At 53.0% G+C, this 23,387-nt stretch overlaps 14 protein-coding genes across 14 annotated transcripts; 4 read left to right on the top strand and 10 right to left on the bottom strand.

The window, feature by feature from the left end:
* Positions 1-171: 171 nt before the first annotated feature.
* Positions 172-2,631, top strand: PHYSODRAFT_499066 (hypothetical protein; the record flags this gene model as incomplete). The annotated part of the gene is made up of 4 exons (XM_009528667.1): positions 172-971; positions 1,041-1,161; positions 1,216-1,593; positions 1,687-2,631. The coding sequence occupies 4 exons, from the start codon at positions 172-174 to the stop codon at positions 2,629-2,631; spliced, it is 2,244 nt and encodes a 747-aa protein (XP_009526962.1).
* A 13-nt stretch (positions 2,632-2,644) lies between these two features.
* Positions 2,645-4,544, bottom strand: PHYSODRAFT_500558 (hypothetical protein; the record flags this gene model as incomplete). Its single annotated transcript, XM_009528666.1, has 5 exons — positions 2,645-3,457; positions 3,531-3,760; positions 3,826-3,908; positions 3,976-4,031; positions 4,122-4,544. 5 exons carry the CDS (start codon positions 4,542-4,544, stop codon positions 2,645-2,647), a joined length of 1,605 nt encoding a protein of 534 aa, XP_009526961.1.
* A 170-nt stretch (positions 4,545-4,714) lies between these two features.
* Positions 4,715-5,226, top strand: PHYSODRAFT_502404 (hypothetical protein; the record flags this gene model as incomplete). The annotated part of the gene is made up of 3 exons (XM_009528665.1): positions 4,715-4,887; positions 4,980-5,045; positions 5,121-5,226. 3 exons carry the CDS (start codon positions 4,715-4,717, stop codon positions 5,224-5,226), a joined length of 345 nt encoding a protein of 114 aa, XP_009526960.1.
* Positions 5,227-5,538: 312 nt separating this feature from the next.
* Positions 5,539-7,011, top strand: PHYSODRAFT_499386 (hypothetical protein; the record flags this gene model as incomplete). Its single annotated transcript, XM_009528664.1, has 1 exon — positions 5,539-7,011. The coding sequence occupies one exon, from the start codon at positions 5,539-5,541 to the stop codon at positions 7,009-7,011; it is 1,473 nt and encodes a 490-aa protein (XP_009526959.1).
* Positions 7,012-7,221: 210 nt separating this feature from the next.
* On the bottom strand, positions 7,222-8,585 carry PHYSODRAFT_331823 (hypothetical protein; the record flags this gene model as incomplete). The annotated part of the gene is made up of 2 exons (XM_009528663.1): positions 7,222-7,264; positions 7,318-8,585. 2 exons carry the CDS (start codon positions 8,583-8,585, stop codon positions 7,222-7,224), a joined length of 1,311 nt encoding a protein of 436 aa, XP_009526958.1.
* Positions 8,586-10,235: 1,650 nt separating this feature from the next.
* PHYSODRAFT_500182 (hypothetical protein) lies at positions 10,236-11,924 on the top strand (the record flags this gene model as incomplete). Its single annotated transcript, XM_009528662.1, has 1 exon — positions 10,236-11,924. One exon carries the CDS (start codon positions 10,236-10,238, stop codon positions 11,922-11,924), a length of 1,689 nt encoding a protein of 562 aa, XP_009526957.1.
* A 70-nt stretch (positions 11,925-11,994) lies between these two features.
* PHYSODRAFT_503773 (hypothetical protein) lies at positions 11,995-12,930 on the bottom strand (the record flags this gene model as incomplete). Its single annotated transcript, XM_009528661.1, has 1 exon — positions 11,995-12,930. One exon carries the CDS (start codon positions 12,928-12,930, stop codon positions 11,995-11,997), a length of 936 nt encoding a protein of 311 aa, XP_009526956.1.
* A 329-nt stretch (positions 12,931-13,259) lies between these two features.
* PHYSODRAFT_331820 (hypothetical protein) lies at positions 13,260-14,868 on the bottom strand (the record flags this gene model as incomplete). Its single annotated transcript, XM_009528660.1, has 5 exons — positions 13,260-13,911; positions 13,983-14,262; positions 14,327-14,453; positions 14,536-14,618; positions 14,694-14,868. The coding sequence occupies 5 exons, from the start codon at positions 14,866-14,868 to the stop codon at positions 13,260-13,262; spliced, it is 1,317 nt and encodes a 438-aa protein (XP_009526955.1).
* A 90-nt stretch (positions 14,869-14,958) lies between these two features.
* On the bottom strand, positions 14,959-16,605 carry PHYSODRAFT_331819 (glycoside hydrolase family 30 glucosylceramidase; the record flags this gene model as incomplete). The annotated part of the gene is made up of 1 exon (XM_009528659.1): positions 14,959-16,605. The coding sequence occupies one exon, from the start codon at positions 16,603-16,605 to the stop codon at positions 14,959-14,961; it is 1,647 nt and encodes a 548-aa protein (XP_009526954.1).
* Positions 16,606-17,837: 1,232 nt separating this feature from the next.
* On the bottom strand, positions 17,838-18,683 carry PHYSODRAFT_499277 (hypothetical protein; the record flags this gene model as incomplete). The annotated part of the gene is made up of 2 exons (XM_009528658.1): positions 17,838-18,492; positions 18,556-18,683. 2 exons carry the CDS (start codon positions 18,681-18,683, stop codon positions 17,838-17,840), a joined length of 783 nt encoding a protein of 260 aa, XP_009526953.1.
* A 992-nt stretch (positions 18,684-19,675) lies between these two features.
* On the bottom strand, positions 19,676-19,852 carry PHYSODRAFT_373172 (hypothetical protein; the record flags this gene model as incomplete). Its single annotated transcript, XM_009528657.1, has 1 exon — positions 19,676-19,852. A coding segment is annotated over one exon (177 nt), but the record flags the coding sequence as incomplete, so codon positions are not given.
* Positions 19,853-19,910: 58 nt separating this feature from the next.
* On the bottom strand, positions 19,911-20,546 carry PHYSODRAFT_503881 (hypothetical protein; the record flags this gene model as incomplete). Its single annotated transcript, XM_009528656.1, has 1 exon — positions 19,911-20,546. A coding segment is annotated over one exon (636 nt), but the record flags the coding sequence as incomplete, so codon positions are not given.
* A 453-nt stretch (positions 20,547-20,999) lies between these two features.
* Positions 21,000-21,170, bottom strand: PHYSODRAFT_498764 (hypothetical protein; the record flags this gene model as incomplete). Its single annotated transcript, XM_009528655.1, has 1 exon — positions 21,000-21,170. A coding segment is annotated over one exon (171 nt), but the record flags the coding sequence as incomplete, so codon positions are not given.
* A 312-nt stretch (positions 21,171-21,482) lies between these two features.
* On the bottom strand, positions 21,483-21,704 carry PHYSODRAFT_502792 (hypothetical protein; the record flags this gene model as incomplete). Its single annotated transcript, XM_009528654.1, has 1 exon — positions 21,483-21,704. A coding segment is annotated over one exon (222 nt), but the record flags the coding sequence as incomplete, so codon positions are not given.
* Positions 21,705-23,387: the final 1,683 nt, after the last annotated feature.

Raw genomic sequence — 23,387 nt, 5'->3', positions numbered from 1 at the left:
GGAGCAGTTGAAGTGGATCTTACGCAGATGTCTGATGACGAAGACGATGAAGACGACTTCATGGAGGTATCGCCGACAGCGCCTGTGGTCACAACGGACAATTCTGGCAAGGAAGAAGGCGATGGAGTCACTAGTAACGATGAAGACGCAGGTGTTGATATCGATGATGACATGGATTTTGAGCCGTTGACGATAATTGGCGAGATTAGATGCGTGTGTGGGGCTACGTCAGTTGGGGGCTACCGTGGACAGTGGCTCGAATGCTGGAAAGAGGACTGCGGTGTCTGGGAGCATGCCGACTGCGTCGGGTTCCTGACAGATTGTGAAACTAAGCTGCCACCGAAGTATCTGTGCACACGTTGTGATCCCGAGGCATATTTGGCGCGTTGTGTACAAGCCTCCAGGAGAATTCTGGATTGGTTGTTTCAATGTTGCGACAGCAGGAACTCGAAGCAGTTGATGGAGTTGCTGGAAGACAAAACAGGAGCGACGAACATTCCTCCTGATTGGAAAAACCTGAAGTGCGAGGGCAGGACTCTCGCGATGCAGGCTGCAAGGAACGGACTTGCCAAGTGCCTCCGCTATTTAATGGAAGAACGCAAAGCTGATATTTTCGCGACGGATTCACAGAGTCGCAATGCGCTGCATCACGCTGCGATAGGGGGTTCAGTGGTTTGCTGTCGGATACTCCTGAAGCACGATAGGAAGCTGCTGCTCCATCAAGACTTACGGGGCTGCACACCTTTTCATTGTATGCTCCGATCGGCCAGGGTCAATCAGCTTTGCCTCCCCCTTATCCGGGAGGACGCAGCATTAATCGGGATGGGCGATTTGCACTCCAACTTTCCTATTCATTACGCGTGCCAGGCTGTTAACAACTACACCGTCAAAATCTGCCAAGTTATCTTTGCAGCTCAGCCGTCGATGCTTCAAGAGAAGTCTGGTGAGGGCTTATATCCGCTGATGATTTTGTGCCGAGCTGCTGGTGGGACTGTCTCAACTAGAAAGCAGGGAGCGAGCTTGAGCGATGCGGCTCAAAGTGCAAAGGATATTATCGCGATGATGCTTGATATGGACGTGTTTGGAGATTGCTTGAACGAAAAGGCTCCGAATGGCTGGTTCCCTCTTCATTTTGCTGCAGCATCGGGTAACCACGAGCTCGTTACTCATTTGTGCCATGTGGGGCTCTTCGATGTGGATCAAGCGGTTAAAGAGACTGGACTCACAGCTCTCCACATTGCGGCTCAAGAAAACCATGCGCTGTGCGTTCGAGCTCTTTTGCTGGAGGGATTGAATGTGGTTGCTAAGGACTCTGATGGCTGGGTCCCCATTTTACACGCAAAGAACCCTGCAATTATCCAAGAGTTCATGCATTACAAGCTAACCAAACAGCTTTCACGACTACACCGGATGCTGGGCAAGTATCAGCAAAGAGGGTTGGTGCGTCAGTGGCAGCAGCGCGTCGCACGAGACCCTACTTGCTTTGATATTCTAAACGACTGGTGCCTGTGTGATCCTGAGCGGATCGAGCGAATGGAAGGACTTATGCTGTCGAACCCGTTTTTGCTTCGCCTGGACAACAAGCTCGAGTATGTTTGGAGGTACATTATCCCCTCTATCAAGAAATCTCCGGGGCAAGGCACTGATAGTGTTGAAGACGGAGCTGATGACAGTCCAAGGGGGCAGAAAAAGCTTGCGTTTGTTTTTTCACGTGAGAGTGGGTGCTTCTGGAAGCAGTTCGTTGGCGTGGGAATGAGGTTGGAGCCGGAAGACTTCCGCTTGCCGATAATATTCTCCATCGGACGGGGCAGCACAAACAGTCAAGGCCTCGAGAATCGTGAGGGCAATCTGAAGCTTGTCCTAATCCGATTAGCAGCGGGGTTGCTGAAAGAAATGCCAGGGTTGCTCATGCGCAGCCACAGTGGCGATCTCGAAGTGAATCCACTTTCGGGGGTTAAGCAAGAGCTGGATAAGCAATTGCTCGGGTATTACTTGCTGGGCGAGCTGGTAGCACATTTTGTGCTCTTCGCCGTGCCTATTAGTGGGATTCTCGACTTTGGTCCTGCCTTTTTGCGCTGCATCGGCTGCAAAGGGAAGTTCAAGTTGGCCAGTGATGAACCTTGGGAGATGGCTGGTCGTTCTTTTGCCGCGGGGTTTGAAGCTGTGCTTCCGGCCACTCTGGAACTTTTCCACGCTGACGGTCTTCGCGTGCTATTCAACGGCCCCGAAACGAGTCTGAATATTCGTCAAATTGATTGGAACACCGCAGTTCGATGGGATATTAGCGGATCTGAAACATTGTCCGGCGAGGATATCGAGAACGCAAAGGCGTTGATGCCTCGCCTGATGAACGAACTTGTCCACGAGGAGCAGCAACTCCTCCTGCTGTTCATGACTGGCACATTCCAGTTGGTGAACGAATACTTTTTCCGGTCTGAAGGCGAGTCTGGTCGTATTACTATCGCACTGTGCCCCGAGAGCGGTACTGGATTGGAATCCGACGCCGTGTATCCTACGATGGAGCACAATCCAGATATATTACGTCTTCCATCGTATAGTTGCTATGAAGCTTTCAAGAAGGCGATGCTAACTGTGATCCGCCACGTTGACCAGGCGTTCCTACCCGAGTAAGGCTGGCCAAATTCTACGGAAGCCCAAATAGATATTCCTGTAACAAAGTCACTACGTGGATATCTATGAGCTCGGCAAAAAGTTCTTCGGCCTCTTCACGCGAGTTGACAGTCTCCAGCTCACTGGCGCGGAAATGGAAAAGTGCCGCGGCGAAGATGGCGACGAGTTCTAGCGAGTCGTAGCCGATCACTCGGTCCCAGAGCAGGAGGACTTGGTCGATGTCCAGTGTACCGGAGAAGGCGCTCTGAATCCAGGGGAAGGCGATGTCCAGGGGTTTGACGCCGATATTTATGAGGTGGAAGACAGCGGCGGGGCTGGAGCGCACGACAAGATCTTCAAACAGCTTGCAGAGAGGCAGAATCGTTCCTCGTTCAGTGCGGATGGCGTTCAGCTTGCTCCAGTATCGTGCGTACAGCTCGCGGAAGATAATGTATAGTTCGACCGGATCAGCGTAGAGGTATGCAAGAGGAGCCATGTACATGACAAGTCCGCTGAAAGGCAACACTCCATTTGGTGGTACGCTGCTGTCCGAGTCTTCGTTTGCAGCTTCGTCCGGCTTGGATTCTGTTCCAGCTAGTGAGCCGTGGACGGTGCCATTTACTTGTAGTGCGTGGCCCTTGACGTACGTATCGCGCGTGAAAGCCATGAGCACGCTCTCGAGGTGATCTTGGAAGACGAAGTAGTCCGAACTGTCGATTGTCTGCTGGAGATCGAGCAAATACATGTCGTCAGTGAGATACGTCCACTGAGCCGCTTGTGTCTTCAGATGCTCGAAGTGGCTCCGGTCCTGCGTGGTGACGGGTACCGATAGAACCTGGCGCCAGATCTGAGCGTTGTGATGAAGGATCGTTAGATGTTTTGGTGCGATTTTGATTGTGGAATCCAATGTGGCGTAGCACCTGAGGTCGGAGGCTGACGGGGCACCCCGTCTTGGAGTACTGGCGCGCCATCGACACGCTTTGGTGCGCTAGTACGAGGTCGCCGACGCGATTCTTCTCTGCCAGGAAGGCACTTCTCTGAGCTGGAAAGAGCTCGTCCAGTCCAATTTGCCCGCATCCTGGTGCTAGCTCGGGGAATAATCGGCGGTACTCGTGGAATGGAGGAGAATAGAGCTGTAGTTGAATGGAACCTGTACACAGTAATGCAATGGTGTGAATCATGTCCATCCAACCCCAATAGGAAATCGTTCCATACCCCACGCGTCTGTGGCTGTTTCCGCCGGTTCGCGGACTCTGTTGGAGGGCTCGATAGCTTGCAATGAACGAAGCAGGTCGTTCCTGGTCATATGTGTCAGCGTTAGCAACCACAGGAGAACACCTACCCAGCGATATCGGTACCTCGTACCCGTCATACAGGAAGCGCGCAGCAAGCACCTTGGTAGCTTTGGCAGGCTTCGTGCCCTCAGCTTCGGCAGCTGGTGGCATTTGTGCGTCGTCTCGTGCTGAAGCCTCGGAGCCTCCCGACGATGGCGCAGCAGCTTTAGGCGCCACCAGTGGTCGTCCGAGTTCCTTTGCGACTCGCAGCATCTCATCGCTCGTGATCCTCTCCCAATTGTCTCGCGCAGCTCGAACAACGTCGAGACTGCAGCCGTTCGTGGTTTGAGCTCCAGGCAGCAGCCGACTGTCGTCTGACGCGAGCTTCACCTGCTTCTTGGACGCCGCAGCCACCGACTGCATCGCCTCGCAGTGCAGGTCGATGACCGTGCGCTTGATGAGCCCCAGCAGCCCCATCTTCTCTAGGAGGCAGTACATGAGCGGGTTCTCCACAGTCGTCGAGGGCCGCAGACTCTGCACCTGGTCCAGGGGGTACTCTGGCTGGGCCAGCTCCGTCTTGACCAGGTGCTTCCACTCCTTCACCTGGTCCAGAGCTATCAGGCGCTCCGTAAGCACGAGCGCGCGCTCCTCGAGCCCCATCTCGTCCCCGTAGCGCAGCGCCGCCATCGTACAGCTCACTTCAACTCACCAAGATGTACACGAAGAGACACGACAACCGATGTGGGTACACTCGTACTTAAATGGGTGATACAACCAGCAAGTCATCCTCTGGGATATTTTCCACTTGGAATTTATCCTCCCCTTGGACAATGGTGAGCTCCGCCAGGCTCTTAGTGCTGGCGGCGCTGGCGCTGAGCCCTGCGCGCGCCTTCTTCTTCCACTTCCCCATCGTCCGCGGCGACTCGTACAGCTACAAGGGCGACGGAGACGCGCCAGAGCACCCAGAGACGCTCTTCCAGCCAGACGACACCTTCACTGACGTGTGCGCGGACCTGCTTGACGGTGAATAGTGTGGGGAAAAGCAGCGGCCTCTCATAACCGTTATTTGTTTATTGTTGTGGCTGTGTATTATAGAACGCTGGAAAACTGGGACCTGAGCGACGTCGCGCGTCTCAACCTGCCGCACTCGATCCAGAAATTGTATGGGAGCATTTTGGATACGAGGCATCCGATACCTTCTGGCTAATGATAAAAAATCGGACTGTGTAATTGCAGGACTTTGGTCAAGTGCAAGCTGACTGCTATACCGGACGAAGTGCGCGGGCTCGAGAATTTGAGAGAGCTGTACGACTTTCGATGGTCTCGGCTTATCGTTTTTTGATTGATATCAAAACTGATGGGATGGCGTGGCAATGGCAGGAATCTGGCGGAGAATGAGCTGGAGAGGTTTGATGGTGCATTTGCTGCTTCTGCAACCATCGCGATATTGTACGTCTACAACAGTATTGCGTGCTGCAAGTACCTTTGCTACGGACTGACGGCCATTTCTTCGCCACTATATTCGTAGGAACGCCTCGCACAACGCACTGAGTGCTTACAATGTAACCTATCCTATGCTGACGACTCTGTAAGCTGACGCGACCTCAAATGATGAATATCGTCGTCGTATTGACAATTTGTTTATTGGCCATGGATGAGCAGTGATTTATCCGCCAATGCCTTGACCGAGTTCCCGAACGCAGTGTTTGCATCTTCCCAGCTGGACAACTTCCGCATTGCCAGCAATGGATTCGAGATAGCGGCAATGTCGACAGCGCAGTACGACTTTTTTGCTGGTCTATCAGACTTCCAGGCCGGATTCGCGGATGTGTCTTCGTGCGCGACTGGGTCGCTGGTTTACCTGCAAGGAAAAGGAGTATGCCGCTTGGATGTCGCAGCAGCTGAAGACCCAGCGATCGTGATGAGGGACCATGGCGCTGATAACGCGGAGGAGCCCACAACCCCAATGGCTACCGTGGGGGTGGTGATTCCTGATTTACCAATCCCAAGCAACACGACGAAGAAGTACATCATCGCAGCAATCGTCGTACTGGTGGTCATCGGTATGATTGCAGGCGTGATCGCATTGGTCTCGCTTGGTGTTGTTGGCGGCGTCGCTCGTGCGGTTTACGACTACATTGGCAAGTGGCAGCAAAAGCGCCACCGCGAAGGTATTCACGAGGACACCCCTTTGTTTTTCGACCAGGCAGCTCGCGCCAGCTACCAGAAGGAAATGGAGGCGGTGAACAAGTTGTTCCCATCGAACGACCCTGTACTTGTGACGTGGCGTATCGATTACGACAGCGTAACCCTTGCGAAAAAGATTGCTCAAGGAGCGTTCGGCGAGGTGTGGGTGGGTCAATATCGCAGCGCACGAGTAGCAGTGAAGAGATTGATCCAAGAGCAGGTGACGCTGGCAGCCAGTGAAGATTTTGTGCGGGAAGTGAAGCTGATGGCGTGGCTGGAACACCCGAAGATTGTCCAGTTTGTGGGTGTCGCGTGGACCAAGCTGGTTGATATGCTCGCAGTTATCGAGTACATGGACGGTGGAGATCTGCGCACGCTGCTGGACAAGAAATCTCCCAAGCGCCTTCCGTGGGAGGAGGGAGGCCTAAAGCTTCAGTACGCCCGCGATACGATTGATGCCATCGTGTATCTGCACTCGCTAAGTCCCGTCATTATTCATCGCGATCTCAAATCCCGCAACATTCTACTAGACTCCAAGAAGGGCGCAAAGCTTGGAGACTTTGGGGTGTCAGCTACCAAACGCCAGAATGATATGACTGCGGGTGTGGGCACCACGCGCTGGCTTGCTCCAGAGATTGCTCGTGGCGAAGGGAAGTACACAGAAGCCGTGGATGTTTACTCTTTCGGTATCATTCTCTCGGAGCTGGACACCCACCAACTACCCTTCGCAGATGCCAAAACTCGCGGCACCGGAGCGCCACTCAACGACATGGCCATTCTTCAAGGCGTATCTTCTGGTGAATTGTTAGTGACAATGTCTCCCACATGTCCCCGTAACCTGGAAGCCCTTGCCAGGCGTTGCATGAGCCTGGATCCGTCTCATCGCCCAGCTGCGGCCGTGGTCGCCTATGAATTGCGGAAACCAGATCTGCTGCTGTAACCAATGGAAATCAGGACGGAATCCAAAGTCAATTGAACTCGGGATTCATTGTTTACTCAGTGGAATGAAATACGTTATGAAGTGCACATGGCTAGACGAGAAATCTAGCGAATTCTGCAACCTTGGTGGACGCTGAGTCTGGCTTCTGGTGATTGTGTGGACATAGTTGTCGTACCTGGTGTTTGAGTCGCAGGTGGCTGGGGCGTGGATTCAGGGGTAGCGCTTGTCGATGAGACTTCGGAGTTTGTATCCGCTGCAAACATTGCGTTCAATGATAACGGAGCGTTCGATACTGCTGCCACATACGAAGCGCATTGGAAGTGGCTGTCAGCGTCAGTTGGGCATGATTCACTCGACAAGCCATCACCCGCCCACTGGAAATTGCGAAGGTCAGGGGAGCCCTTGGGGCATGTCGACGTCTCTACGTGGTTCGCTGGCACTTCGTAGTCACTCAACGTCGGCTCACTCGACCCGTCGTACGACGCGTACGCCTCGGCGAGGAACTCGAAGTTGGGGAACCGCTCGTACGTGCAGTTGGCGCCCGCGTCCGTGCAGTCTTCCGGGGAGAAGTAGCCCAGCCCGTAGTTCTGCGGCCCGTACGTCGTGAAGGGGTACGCGGACGTGGCCATGGAGTTGGCGTTCTCCGTCGAGTACTCGAAGGCGATGCCGCCCGCGAAGTAGTCGCTGTACTCGGGCAGGTTCATGAAGGCGGCGTCGTGGAAGGTGCGCTGCGCCTCGTAGCCGTCCACCGTGGGGAAGGCCGGACTGACGCAGCCGAACTCGGTGAGCACGACGGGGATGGAGTAGTCGTAGCTCTTGAAGCTGTCGCGCAGCAGGTTGAAGCCCGTGGCCTTGGTCGGGTCCGAGATGTCGTCGCAGTGCACGTACGTGTTGATGCCGTACCACTGCGCGTTCTCGAGCTCGTCGCTCTCGTCGGTGCGGCAGTTGTAGTACTGCGCGTTGTCGTCTCGGTCCGTGTCGGCCACGACGAGGCCCACGGGCACCTGGCGCAGACTCGAGCAGGACTGCAGGAAGGCGCGCATGTCCCGGATGAACTTCTTCTGGCACGGCGCGTTCCACGTCCAGGGGTTGCCGCCCGTGCGGTGGTTGATCTCGTTGCCGCCGCTGAAGGCCATGACGTTGTCGTAGCGCGCGAACTGCTTGATGATCTTCTCTCCGCGGGCCTTGTAGGACGCCGGGTAGCACGCGGGCGCGGCGTCGGCCGTGATCTCGCAGCCGTCGCAGTTGGAGCCGAGGTCCACGACGACGTAGATGCCCTCGGCCTGCAGTGCGCACATGAAGGCGGAGTGGTCGACTTCTGGGTCGACGGCGTAGAGTCGGATGACGTTGGCGTTGAGCGCCGTGAACTGCGGCAGGTCTCGACTCCAGATGTGCTTGAAGTCGTCGGAGAAGAGGTCGAGGTTGTTCTTGTCAAGTGGTCCGGCGTTGGGTCGCGGGTAGTAGTTGACGCCTCGGATGGCGAAGTAGTCGCCCGTGGCGGAGTTGAAGAAGCGGTTGCCCTTGATCACAAGTGGACTGGTCTCGGACTCGGTTGTAGTTATTAGCAGGTGCATGGAAACCAAGATGAAGAGTGTCTTGACAGCGTGAACGATGTTTTTGCTAAGGGTTGGGCACAGTAAGTGTAACAGGTAGCGGCGGTAGTTGTCGACTTGGTTAGTGAGCTCACAGCTGGAGACATCGATGGAGCAGAGTCAAAGGGTGGATGGAAGACGTGCGATGAAGCATGCTTCGGCAACGTAATGGAATTTTGGTTGAGCTGTTGCGAGCGGCGAGGCATCCCATCCCCATTGGCAAATTCGACCAGCGTAACGGTGTTTTAGTGGCTGTCTGTCTACATGTATGTTTATACCGAAACTTAGCAGTGGGCCTTGCCTTGACTTGACTTGACTTGTCGATTGTCGATTGTCGATCCGCGATTCCCGACGCATAAATTCGATAGAACGCCACCACGTACGACGAACACCAGGCTTTGGTCTGCAAGATTCCGTCTCGCAAACCGTTGTGTTGCTTGACTCGCTAGAAAATATGTTCTTGTGCCCAATTTGCCACCTGCATTCAATTGAAGTGGACGTCCAAGCTCTCGGATATATCTGACAAGGCTATGAAAAGGGTTGTTTTTTTAGAGGAAAAAATATTGCTGGCCTCCGGTGGGATTGGCAACATTCGACCCTGCAAACGCTTTGATTTATTCGCTATTCATCCTATGTCTTGAGTCGTCGACCATGACCCGTGGCTCACTTCCGTGCGCTGATCTGGCATGCATGATTCCAATGTTTTCTTTAAATGCCACTTACGTTATTCAACCAATATGAAGTCCGTATCTGTAGGAGGATACCGTTGAATTCTAACAGAGCCGGTAATTATCAGCCTTGCGCGAATAATGCGGATCCAAAACCGCTCGAGCTTCTTCATTCCCTTTTGCTACCGGTAGTTGATTTATCGACACGTTCCGAGGGACTTCTGATCGGGAATCACTCTGTGGCTAAGAATGTGGTCGCGGCTTGCCTGGTGTCGTTCAATATCGAATTTAGACTGTCATCAGGAACAAACTACATCACTCAATAGAAATCCATCGATTCCTCGCCTACTGTTGCGTACAAGATCCGTGCCCGGCCTACTTCGAAGTATTAACAGTCAAGCTGCCCGTTTCAGGCCCTCCAATCGCTCTGAGTGACGAATTCAACCGAGGAAGAAGTGGCGAAGCATCCGAAATGTGCTGGAAAGTCTTACACGACAAGGTCTACTATCAAGACTGGTTCTGAAGCGTGTGCGTATGAAAGAGAACCCCAACTATACAAGTTGTTGCCAATGAAACCGAGCACTCCACCGAGGCAACTCGCCCAGAAGAGTGCTGGAGTGAGCGACGACCCTAAAAATATATTGTAAAAATATACAATCATGTTTCTCAAGCATAGCAGTAGGGAGTTTCTCGACGTGCGATGTGCCACTACTTGGGCATGCATAGATACACCATCCCAGTGCGGCATGCGCTTGTGTCACCCCAATCGTCTATTGACCACCAGTTCTCAACGACAATGTTCAGATGACCCACCCAATCTCACTAATGGACAGGCGAGCGCTCGATGGAAACGATAAAACGGATGCCCTCCGGTGCTTTAGAGTGGGAGTAGACAGAACCTTCACCCCATTCTCCAATTTCCAGTGAAATACGCACCCAGCAGCCAGAGCTGTTCGACTCCAAAATGGTCAAGATCGTCAATTCGTGGTGGCTCGTAGCTGCCATCGCTGCAGGCGCTCTCAACATTGCAGCCTCATCTCCTCCCGAGTTGACCATCCTCACCGACCCCACGCCCACGGAGGCCATTACAGAATCTGGTGAGACTTCGTCGCTCTCCTCCCAAGGATCTACCGCTGGTACTTCTACTGCCCCCACCAAATCCAGCACCACGGGTAGCAGCGGCCAAACTGTCGGTAGCAACGACGCTGGATATGACAACACGTTCAATCCACTCGAGATCAAGGGCAACCGCTTCTTCAACTCCGCCACGGGCGACTACTTCGCCATCCGAGGCGTCAACTACTACCCGCGACCCAACGCCGGACCACTTGACAAGAACAACCTCGACCTCTTCTCCGACGACTTCAAGCACATCTGGAGTCGAGACCTGCCGCAGTTCACGGCGCTCAACGCCAACGTCATCCGACTCTACGCCGTCGACCCAGAAGTCGACCACTCCGCCTTCATGTGCGCACTGCAGGCCGAGGGCATCTACGTCGTCGTGGACCTCGGCTCCAACTGCGACGGCTGCGAGATCACGGCCGACGCCGCGCCCGCGTGCTACCCGGCGTCCTACAAGGCCCGCGGAGAGAAGATCATCAAGCAGTTCGCGCGCTACGACAACGTCATGGCCTTCAGCGGCGGCAACGAGATCAACCACCGCACGGGCGGCAACCCCTGGACGTGGAACGCGCCGTGCCAGAAGAAGTTCATCCGGGACATGCGCGCCTTCCTGCAGTCCTGCTCGAGTCTGCGCCAGGTGCCCGTGGGCCTCGTCGTGGCCGACACGGACCGAGACGACAACGCGCAGTACTACAACTGCCGCACCGACGAGAGCGACGAGCTCGAGAACGCGCAGTGGTACGGCATCAACACGTACGTGCACTGCGACGACATCTCGGACCCGACCAAGGCCACGGGCTTCAACCTGCTGCGCGACAGCTTCAAGAGCTACGACTACTCCATCCCCGTCGTGCTCACCGAGTTCGGCTGCGTCAGTCCGGCCTTCCCCACGGTGGACGGCTACGAGGCGCAGCGCACCTTCCACGACGCCGCCTTCATGAACCTGCCCGAGTACAGCGACTACTTCGCGGGCGGCATCGCCTTCGAGTACTCGACGGAGAACGCCAACTCCATGGCCACGTCCGCGTACCCCTTCACGACGTACGGGCCGCAGAACTACGGGCTGGGCTACTTCTCCCCGGAAGACTGCACGGACGCGGGCGCCAACTGCACGTACGAGCGGTTCCCCAACTTCGAGTTCCTCGCCGAGGCGTACGCGTCGTACGACGGGTCGAGTGAGCCGACGTTGAGTGACTACGAAGTGCCAGCGAACCACGTAGAGACGTCGACATGCCCCAAGGGCTCCCCTGACCTTCGCAATTTCCAGTGGGCGGGTGATGGCTTGTCGAGTGAATCATGCCCAACCAAGGAAGAGGCGTATCACCAATGTCCAAACCTCCCGGCCAAGAAGAAGAAGGGGAGTAGTGACGGATCGCTGCACCTAGACGAAATCAACTCGAGCGATGTTGGCAGTGGCACTGGCAGCACTGGATCGCGCTCCGTGACAAAGTCTGCGGCTAGATCTGGGTATGAAGGGGCTGTCGTGAGCTTGCTGGTCTCGGCTTTTGCAACGCTGGCACTCGCTGGATAATTGGTTTGTATCATTTAGTTCTCGACGTCAAGATTCTTGCTTAGCTTTACTACTTGAAATGATTTCATTGCTAGTCTTCATACGCCCATGCAGCTAAACCAACAAGCAGTAAAACGTTACCTGAGCTAGTCCAGGAGGTCGAACCTGAATTGTTATCTGATGATCCATTTCTTTCTTCAGATTCATCCATCAATCCAGACTTCGCGTCGGAATCCTCCGACATCGTTGAGCCCAAACTCGAGTCCCCCGACATATCGCGACAGCTGTAGCGCTCGCTCTGTAGACTCAGCGTCTTGAACAACGTGTCAAAGTCCAGCGAGTTCGCAGTGGCACACGCAGTGGCCTTGCCACCGGAGCACTCGATACCGAACACAGGCTTATCCTGCTCGATGAACGGCGCCAGCGTGTCGCACTCGTCGTACTGCACGCACTGCTCGTTGACCGAGAAGTCGAAGCTCGACACCAGGTCGTCGATCTGGTCCAGGTCATTCTTGAGCCCAACCGTGAGGTCGAGCTCGTGCGCGGTCGTGGCCAGGAACGTGTTGAAGTCGAGCTGGTCGGCCGCCGTGAGGTCGAAGCCGTTGTCGTTGAAGGCGCTGTCCACGTTGTCCGGGTCGACGCTGTCGCAGCCCTTGGCCTGGGCCAGCTTCATGCGGTTCGTGACGATCTCGCGCAGCTTGGGGCTGCGGATGTCCACCCAGCTCTCTCCTTCCCACTCGTCGAGCGGTGTGCCGATGATGTCGGCGCTGTACTGGTCCTTGTCGGAGCGCCAGTCCTCGTATGTGCCGGCGCTGGAGTAGCAGATGACCTTGATGCCTCGTTGCTGCAGCTCGGCGATGGTGGTGTTGAGCGTGTCGAACATGTCGATGTCGTACATATCGGCGTCATAGGAGAGGTCAAGTGTGCCACTGAGTTGGATCTGGTACGAGGTCCCCGGTGTGGGCTTCCACCACGCATTCACCTCATTGAGAAGACCTGAAGAAAGAGCGATTACGAAGAGCTTCATGGTTGAAGTGTGTCTAGCTGAAGGCGAAAGTGAAAATGGGCAAGACAAGCACACCTACGCGAGGCTCCACGTCCGGATTTGAGCCACAAATTGGCACCGGTCCGGGGTGAGTAGGAAAAATACTGTTCATCTTCGAGTCCGCCCTGTGCTCCAGGATACGCGTTAGCTTAAAGTCCTCGGGTTCAGGCGAGTACAAGAAGAAGCCCTCTCTCTTCATTTCCTAGTAGGGAAGTCATTAGCACTCTTGTCACGTCCTGAAAAGCTACAGTAAGTGCTGCATAGTCGGATGGATGCAAAGTGCGCCACGACAAGCAAGCCGTTCCGCCATTTCAGCTGCAGAAATCTTTCTGGCCGATACCAAACACCTCTGAGGAGAGTAGAAAACCCAAAATGGCTCCAATGATGATCGCGATCGACGTAGGCACTTGGAAAATCCCCACCATCAACGCAGTCGCGAGTCCCACCGCTGCGTTTGCGTTTGAATGCACCGCCTTATCCCACAGCAAGAAGAAGGAGGCCACAATGAGGCCCGTCGATGAAGCGATAACCCCGGACAGGAAGATCTTCAAGCTTGTGTTGCTACGGACACGTTCCCACAGCGGAAGCAAGCCGAAGAAGAGGACGATGCCAGGGCCGAAGAGTCCCGTACTTGCTACGATCGCCCCTGGAATACCGTAGATGAGCGCCCCGAGATACGCCGAGATGTTGAACAGCGGTCCTGGCAGGGATTGCACCAAAGCGAGGCCGATCAAGAACTGCTCCTTGGAGACCCATCCGGCCATCACGACATTGTCCAGCAACATGGGGAGCATCACTTGGCCACCGCCGAAGATAATGGATCCGATCCAGTAGAATGTGTAGAACAGCGAGAGAAGCGAGTGCTCGCCTCCATCCTGCGGGTGGTACACTTCAAGCAATACCAGCACCACGAGCCAGAAGAGCACGATCAGCACTCCAGCAACGGGATGGATGCCGATTTGCCTGCGTATTATTAAGCACAGAGTAGTTGGCTTAATCATCTCCAGACCATATAATTGTGCGTTGTGCCCTACCTTTCCAGGTGGCTAGAGGTGACACGTTCATTGGAAAGTGGCGCTTGCAAGTAGCCACACATGGTCGATAGCAAGATGGTAAGCCCGCCCGCCGCCATGACTCCGGGGAAGATCAGCGACGACATGCCTTGAGTCGCTAAGATCGCACATGCAGACACCGCAGCAACAAAATTCTTGGCCGTGTCGTCCTCGCAGGCTTTTTGCCACAGCCGGACAGCCGCAATCACGACAATCGACACGGCGGCCGGGGCCAGGCCACTCAGCCACACGGGCAAGCCATCTACGGATAGCAATAAACCAGTCAGTATTCACCCCCATTCTTCACAGTCTCAAGCCGACCAAACCTTGGAGATACGACTTGGCCCCGAAGCCTGCGATGGTCATAATGATCCAGCTAGGCAACACCCAGAAGAAGAGCGCGAGCAGCCCGCCCAATGGGCCAGCTCGGAATAGTCCCATGGCTGCAATAGTCTACAGCAGCAGTGTATATAGAGTATAGTGCACCACGTCAGCTCTCCACTGCGTCCAAAGATCCTCATGTGAAAAGTCTCACCATAGTCGACGACGGGCCGGGGATTGCCGAGGCGATGGACAACACCTCGAGGAACCTCTCATCAGTCAGCCACTTGTGCTTGTCTGCAAGCAACACACTCTCGTTATAATACAGCGAGGGGGAAAGAGCTACCCTAAGTCTACAGTATAGAGACATACACACGAATCGGTCGTGGGCCAGCGCGAGGTGAGCCGGCGGCCCCCCGAAGGCGAACAACGACAGCGGGATCACTTCGCGCGGGATGGACAGCAGACGCCGAGCGAACGACTCGCCGCAGTGCAGCGAGTGATCGTTGCCCAGGGGCAGCAGCGGCTTGGTCTCGAGGCGAGCCATGGGCAGCTGAAGAGTCGAATGGCGATCGTCCAGCAGTGAGCGAATCTTCATATGAGACTATACGGGCTACTATTTAGGTGTAATTATTCCTTACGTTGAAGTTGGCTTGAGGACGGTGGTGCTCTTGGACGGCGGTAGGACCACCGTCACCATGGCGTGCGCTGGCACTGTGACCGTGAAGGTGTTGGCATCTGGCTGCTCTACACTCACAGTCTCCTCTGAGCGCTCGAGATTCAAGAATTGCACGACAACCTGGTTCTGCGGGGTCACGAACGCGCACGACTTCAAGTCGCTGTCCGCGTCCTCCGACAGGGACAGCTTGACGCGGCGAGAGCCCGCGGGGATGAACTTGGAGAAGTGCCCCATAAAGTAGAACATGGGCTGCTTGTAGAACTCGGCGCCGTTCTTGGCGTCCACAAGAACTGGGGAGTCCACGAAGTTCTTGGACCAGTTTGGTCCGCCGTTGGTGTCCAGCACCATGTTCCAGTCCGTCCACCCGGCCGCGTAGCTGTTCAAGTCTCCGATGATGTCGCGGCCGTAGTTCTCTCCACGCTTCCAGCTTTTGTCGGCGTCTCTGAGCGAAGGCCCTTTACCGGTACCCAAAGGATTCGGCATGTATCCTTCACACGCTTCAGTCGGGAGGATGAACAGGTCCGGGTACAAGTCGTGGAATTCCAGCAGGTCGTCGAAGTGTCCACCCATCCACAGCACGAAGTCCACGTTGCGATACCAGTGTACGGCGACTCCGCTAATGTATTGAAGCGAGTCGGGGTCCTCCAGCGGCGCTAGGCGAGTGAGGATGCTCGGCTTTTGGTCGTCATTGGCGATAATCTTCAAATCCGGGTGGTTCTTGGCCATCATCGGCCCAAGGTCCAGTTTGATGAAGTCTCGTTCTTCTTCGGGGGTAATACGCAGCGTCTGCCACTTGGCAAACGCGAGCAGGGGCTTCTCGGGCTCGTTCTGGACAGTCATGGCCCAAAAGTCGATCCCTTCCTCCTTGTACGCATCAAAGAACTTGGAATAGTACAGCGCCAACGCCCTCCAGTTCTCGTCGCCTGGTTCGCCCTTCATGTGGCAATTAATAGTTGAGTTCTCCTTCGTCATCCACGCGGGGGGCGCCCACGAGGACGCAAAGAGTTTGATATCGCGCGAGGTCATCTTCAGTACGCGCTTAATGAGCTCAATTTTGTGCGAGTTTGGAGCTTTATCCACATCGATCGAGAAGTTTTCCATGGCAAGGTCGCCCTCCACATCGTTGTACGAGTAGATGCTCGTGGAAAAGTCGTTGGACCCTATCGATACTCGGCCGAGGGTGTACTGCAGCCCCTTTTCCGAGAAATACTGGTCCAGAAGGACCTTTTGCAGCTTGGGCGAGAGCTTGTAGACGTTGATGGCCGCTGAATCCGTGAAGGCCGCTCCGAATCCGATGATACTCTGGTACTGGGTCGAGACATCGATGGAGAGGGTGGGGCTGTCATCCGGGGTCTCATCAACCTTGTCCTGCTTGTACTCGAGTCGTGCTCCAGCCTGAGACGTAGTGTAGATGCCCACCTGTCCTTCAGTGAGCTCCAGATAAGCGTTGGAGACCGAATCGCACTGCGTTTCGTTGCAGACGCAGACGCCTTCCAGCTCCGCCTGGTACAGTGACGACCAACTGGAGCACGCAGCCAGCGTACGGTACGGTGCGAATGCCACTGCCACTGCGGCGGCAAAGGTCAGATACTTCGGGCGGTGCATGGCGCGAGCAACGCTATTGATAGAGGTGTACAGACAACGACGGATAAATCCGGCACCACTGAATGGCATCCTCGATAGTAAATGTGCCAGAATTCTCTGTCAGGAACGATAGAGATTGTACAAGGCAATGACATACGTTACACGTAATGGAGCATAAAGTACACACAAATTTATAGAAAGTACTTAAAACCATATGGAATACAAATGTCAAGTGTAAATCTCGAAGTTGATTGGCTATCTGAATTATTGTAAAAAGTACAACATATGTGTGCCGGGTTTTGCGTTGCCGTATTTATCCGTCGTTGTCTGTATACTCTTGAAAGCCAGTCTGTTGCGAATGGCGTTACAGCAACCATATGACGACAACACGACAGAAATTAAAGCAACCACAAGGCCTAAAGCAACCCTAAAACCAGCTGGCACCCGGTAATTTATTTTAAATGACGCGTAAATGACAGGGACACGTCGCCCTCGTCATGGTCTTGCTACATATCTCTCTAAATTTAGACACGTCGTGGTGGCGTCTAACTGATGTTCTCTACACAGCAATACATGAAACACATGACAATGTGTCCCACATTTTCAACACTTAGCAGATTTTGAGCGACAGCAAAAGTGGAGAAGAAATCGCTGGCACATGAGCTGGTGCGCGCGAGAATCGCCGAGATTGCACTCCTCAAGAAGAAGCTGGATGAGCTTACCGAGCATCTAGAAAGCTTCTGGCAGCGCAGCTACAAATCCAAGCCCTCGTCGAAGATCGCGAAGAGAACAGCTATGCGTTAGCTGCCGTCATGGGCGATGAAGGGGCCGACCAAGGTGGTCTCACCGCAGAGGACGACGCTGTTTCCCTCGATGTTCTACTGGAGCTGGCGGTGCGAAAAATGAAATACTAATGCAGCATAGACTCTGTATTTAAAGGTAAATACAGACTGTGGTGTTTCTCAGAGCTGGTTCTGTAGCTGCTGATGAATCTGGCTAGCTTTAGCGACGTCGCGTTCAGAGAGATGACGTTCTTGGGAGTAACACATGATGACCCACAGCATTTTCAATCCCATCACCTTGACGTCGTTCTTGGAAATTCTAGAAAGTTGCATCTGCAAGTTCCCCGTAAGATAGCTGTGGGCTTGGGCTACTACCATTACACCACAGCTAGCAAAATCAAGTTGTTGAGGGGCACAGATCTACTCAATCGGATCGAAGAAAAGATGGTCACGGGGATCAGAAGCCTTGTGTCACCGCTCCACATAACCACGAAGCCCCTCCTTTCCTTCATTTTCTTTGTCTTTCGGAATTCCAGTCCACACGATTTCCATTTCATGGTGATAGTCATCATCAATGAGCGGCTCGTACATGTAAACATGCACCCGAAGCTTGCTTGTTTTCGCCGTGTAGCGTAGGCGAAGGATAATTACCCCCCAGTGGTCTGCGTGCAGATTAACGGGGTGGATAATAAATTTCGTTGCTGCAAGTGCTGTCTTAGGGAGACTTGGCCATCCGATAGCCCATGTCAGTGATGACAGCACATGGCACTTCCCCACCGATCTCGCAAGGGTCTCCAAGCAAAAGGCCACAGGGCTATCATTTAGCCATCCACGACAGATCCCTCCCACGATGTTGTCAAAGCTGATCAGGACTTTGTTGGAGAGCGTCACAAATTCAGAGCGTAGCCGACTTGAAGTAAACTTTGAGGTAATTTCGTTCGCTAGACCTTGGTGCCGCTCGGCAACAGCATCACGCGGTAGTCCTGCAGTTGCTCTCTCCGCAGCGAAAAGATCCACGATGGAGTCAACTTTACGCCAATCTTGCTCCAGCCACTTTCGGTCCTTCAACCATGAGGTACACTTCGCCTTGATCGCGGAGAATCCTGTTAGAGCACCTACATATTGTCTAGAAACATAAGCATGTTAAAGCAACCCTATTAAAGCAAACATACCGCTAAAGCAACCACACCCGCTAAATTTCCATAGTTTTGGATCAATCGCCAAGACGACGTCGAGAGCAAGTCCTTGCTTCTTGGCCTTTTCATCCAGTACAATTGGCTGCTTCTCCTTCCTGGTAGTAGTCGTTGCTACCTGCATTGATAGGGCGAGGTCTTGTGGAATTACAAATGTGTGCATGTAGTCCGCAGGTCGTACAATTTCCCAATGACAATCAATCTTCCGAGCTCTTAGATAGGCATCCTCCAGCTGAACAGGATACTTCGACAGCATCTCCATCACGCGCTTCAGATTTGAGGTGTTTCTGGCCCAAATCAGGAACTGATCCAAAGTCACGGCAAGTTCAGTGGGGTACTTGTGAATAGCAAGACGGTCGGCTTTGAGACTGATCGTAGTTTGCCTCAGCTGCTTCGGAGTTAACCTTGACTTTCCTTGGCTTGGTGGTTAGGAACTCTAACGACATCGACCTGGCGCACGCGCGACTCTGTGTCAGGCTTCGTAGAGCTTGAAACCTTGTCACAGCTACTCATTACGCAGCTGTCATGAGATTTCTCGTCGATGGGGGGTCGAATTGGAGATGACTGCGAAAGGTGAGTGCGTTGTGTCGGTAACATACTTTCGTCGGACTCGTAATCGCCATAATTCATGGTCATGGGGCTGCTTTCCAATGCGTCCATGAGCGTCATAGTCCCCATTGCCTCCACGGGGTCCAGAATGGAGTCTGAGACAGGTTCAGATACATCTTCTTCTTGCTTGCTATCTTCAGCAGATTCTGTAGAACTCGGTTGGGGGGCAGGGTTGACACGGTTGAGCCCTATGTCGATCGTTTCCTTCCAGGCACTTAGCTCTTGGTAGAAGTCTGCACTAGACAAATCTGACAGGTATTCCAATAGCGGTTCCAGCATCGCTTTTGCGTATGCGTATTTTTCAGCTGAAGACAATACAACCTGGTTTGCCCGTTCACCTCGCCGTAGCCGTACGTACGCGACTTGCTTCCTAGCTTTGATTGGCGAAGCGTTACCCCCCGCAGCATAAAGTGGTTGTTCTGGTTCAGCCCCAGTGACGTTCGGCAACTTTACTTTCGGCAACCTTAACTTGGACATCTGCACAATTGGCTGTAACATTTCCGCTGCAGCCGTCAATTCGTTTTTCACTTCCAAGGTCTGGTACGTACTCCACCGATCATGAATTGCCATAGCTGGAAGCAGTTTGAAGCCATGCCCCTCGCGTGCTAAGTGCATAAGATGGCGACATGGTAAATGGTGACTGCTATAAAATAGACAAGTACACGTCCACTCCACATCGTGACAGCGAAAGGTTTGATTCCCGCAATAAATTTTCCATTGTGAAGGACTCGACGCTGTACGCTCACAAGTCGCATCTGCCATGAAGTTCACAAATCGTTCCCATTTTCACTTGATTCCAGTTTGACTCGATCCTGTTCGTTGTAATATTCCCAGCCGTGATAAATTTGCTGCGAGCAAAGTTCGCCCACATGTCTCGACACGAATCCCAGTTCTTTTCAAAGTACGAGAATAAAGCTTGTTTCTTTTTGTCTTCGCAGTATTGCTTCAATGCACCGTAACTAGAATCGTAACCTGTCTCTGTGGAGCTGCATATGGATTGTTTTCCAAAGTTAGCGTTACCACAAGAATCATAAATAGAACCTGTTGCGTACCTGTACAGCGTTGTTATCATCAGGTTGAGTAACTCGTCGCCTTCAGACACCTTCAGCTTGTATGGGGCCCGCTGCATCACCTTCTTCCAGTACGAAATGGCATGTAATTGACAAAGTAAAACTTTCGCAGCAGGAAATAGTGTTTTCAGCACCCTCCACTCAACGAAATCTTTGTCGATCACGATGGAAGATATCATCCGCCAACTTGGGTTCTTCTCTTGGAAATACTCCAGGATTGTTGTCATCATCGGAGCTCGTTGGTTGAGGCATATGAAGACTACAACTGGGAACCCTCTACCAGTAGCGGTTGAGACAACCAGACTTCCTGAAATATCCTACACACAACAGTAGCAAATCACTTGTTAATAAGGTTGCTATATCATCGATATGGTTGCTATAACTACGCAAGGTTGCCGTAACAAAGATAAAGTTGCTATACCGAACAACTCATACGCACCCAAGTGATAGCCCAAATTGTTCGTGCCGTGAGTGAAATCCATCGTAAGAGTGTCGCCCCAGCGCTCGAACATCAACTTCTGCACTTTGTTTGCATCACGATACCGCATGTCACGTCCATTTGGTCTTGAATAACAAGGACGTCACTACCGTCTAACTGGCAGATAGCTTGCAGCATGTCTTTCAAACGGGCCTCCGCTGCGTCGTGCCCCATAATACCGCGGATCAGATTACGGGTCTGTTGAGGTGTTATTTTGCAGCCTAGCAAACACACAAAGCGCGAACAATAACGTAAGTATCACTTCAGCATATCATATATAAAACTACGCACCGATTCTCTCATTCAGGAAGTTCGTGATGTGCTTGGTAGAAACACTAGCATCCGTTAAAGTCTTAACATCTTCAAGATCTTGCTCGTCCAACGGAAGTGTCTTTGTTGTCAGGTACAACGATGCTTGCGTTCGGGTGGTCGGGTGCGTGTGGGTAAAGCTCTGATTATCAACAGCGACATGTGAGAAATACTAACAAAGCAAACAAATACACGAAAAGGCAGATACCTCGTTTCTTATGACAATTCGAAATTTGCCATTTTCCATCCGCTGAACGGTTGGTGTCGTGCGTGCAGGACACCCGCAATAGTTGCCTTTTCTATTGCGATGTCCCTTGGAGCGCGACGCTTGCAAAACACCGTGTGTACAGCGGAGGACCTTGTGACTCCAATTAAAACGTGAAGGGATTTGGTCCCGATGATTGCTGCATATGAAAGGGGGTTTCGTTAATAACTTAAATTGCTCATCAAACAGAGGTCACCCATACATGTTGTACTGATTTCGTGTCTCCGAGCTTCGTACTCGAAACTTGAGGTGGTGCTTCTGCTTGTATATTTTCAAGTGTGCGTTGAACTTGCTCCAACTCTTGATAATCGCTGGGGTAAAGGGCAGAACGGGGTTGATAATTTCTTCGCGCTCCTCGTTGATCTCCCGCAACTCGTCAAGGTGCTTGCTTGATCGCTTCCGCGGTATGTACTGCTTGTTCCGCTTGGATAAACGTGGGGCCGAATCAGCGTCGACAGACTCGTGAAGCTGCAGCTCCGCCTTACGCTTTTTCGCGAAAGATTGGGCTTCATCCCCAGCAGAAAGCTTGCATTTGGCCAGAGCGGTATCTATCGATTCCAAAGTGAATGTCAATATTAATGATAGCGCAACCTTTTTGCTTAAAGCAACTTTAACGAGAATACCTGGTGTTTTCTTGCGTGCGATGGCTTTCTTTCTTGGCTCGGGGCTCTGTTTGCGTGTCCTGCGTTCTAAACAAACTAAAAAAATAAACAATACATTATCAGTTCAACTTAATAAGTATCAACAATAATCCAAACGAGTCTTACCCGCTTCTGCTTCGTCTTCTGTGCTGGATTCTCCGTCGTCGTCTGCCTCCTGTTCATCGTCACTCACCTCCTCTTCATCGTCGTCACCCTCCTCTTCATCGCTATCGCTCTCCTCGTCATCATCAACCTCTTCTTCGTCTTCCTCCTCTTGGTAGCAATCCTCCGCCTCTTCGTCGTCGTTGTCTTCCTCATCCTCCTCATCCAGAACAAAGTCTTCGTCTTCGTCGTCGTCTTTTTCAATCCCGAGAGCGGCGTACATGTAGTTTAGCTCCTCGTTTACGTTCCGCAGCTTTCGGCCTAAACAATACATACCGACAGAATTCAAACAAAATGTGAGGCACGTAGATACTCTCGTTGCCACCAACATGGAGCATACTGATTACAGTTTATAATGGCTCCCCCCGCAGGAGCCATCGGTCCCCCCTCGCCGTTTGGTGCTTGACTTCTTCGCGAGAGGTGCGTGCCCCACGTGGCCTCCGTTCAGCAGCGCGATTCTTAAAATGAGCGGCTGTGAGGTGGCGCACTTAATGGCATCGTACCTAATCAGAAGCGCACTTTAGCGTGATTTGCGTACCTAAGGGCTTAATGGTAATTTAGACATTTAAATTACGCTCGTAATTTTTGAAATCCCTAAAAGCAACCATATATGTCTTAGAATGGCTAAAAGCAACCAAACTTATGGTTGCTCTAACCACTCCCGTCTGTTGCGGGGGATTGCTCGATTCCAAGTGGTGGAGAGACAAATGCAAATCCTGCCAAAGTGATCACCTTCAGCCTGCAGTTCATGAACCTGCAGTTGGGTATGTTCATGTACAGTATATGTAGTAGGTCGAGTAATTTTGTTGCAGGTCGATCCAGCCGCGTTGTCGTAGCTGTCAGGGCATCAATGATGTCTTCCGCATCTCCTTACCAGCACTCGGGGGCAACTCGGGCCGAAACCTTCATACTTATAAGTATAACGTACCGGTAGCAGGCGAGTGGAAGTCCTATATTTGCCCGCCTCGAGCTAGATCGAGTCGAGTCGTGTTGGGTCTGGTGATCGTGAGTTGGTAAGGCATGGCGATCGACAAGACGTGGACTGACGGCGTAGGCGGCTATGAAGTGCGTCCGTCAACCTCCGCCGGAGAGAAGGCTCTGCTTGGCAGGTCGAAACTCGGGTCTGAAGAGCCCGAGACGGGATGGTCGAACCGTGTGAAGCTCGGCCAAAGGACCAAGAAGAAGAGCAAGACCAAGCGGAGACAGAAAGAAATAGAAGACGCCAGTCGACAGGTCGCGAGTCTACTGCGAGACGAGAGCGATAAACTGAGCGAGCAACTGCTGATCGCTAGTG

This window comes from Phytophthora sojae (genome assembly GCF_000149755.1).
Source record: "Phytophthora sojae unplaced genomic scaffold PHYSOscaffold_4, whole genome shotgun sequence".
In the NCBI taxonomy this organism is placed as follows: Eukaryota; Oomycota; class Peronosporomycetes; order Peronosporales; family Peronosporaceae; genus Phytophthora; species Phytophthora sojae.
This window is presented reverse-complemented; position numbering and strand designations above follow the sequence as displayed.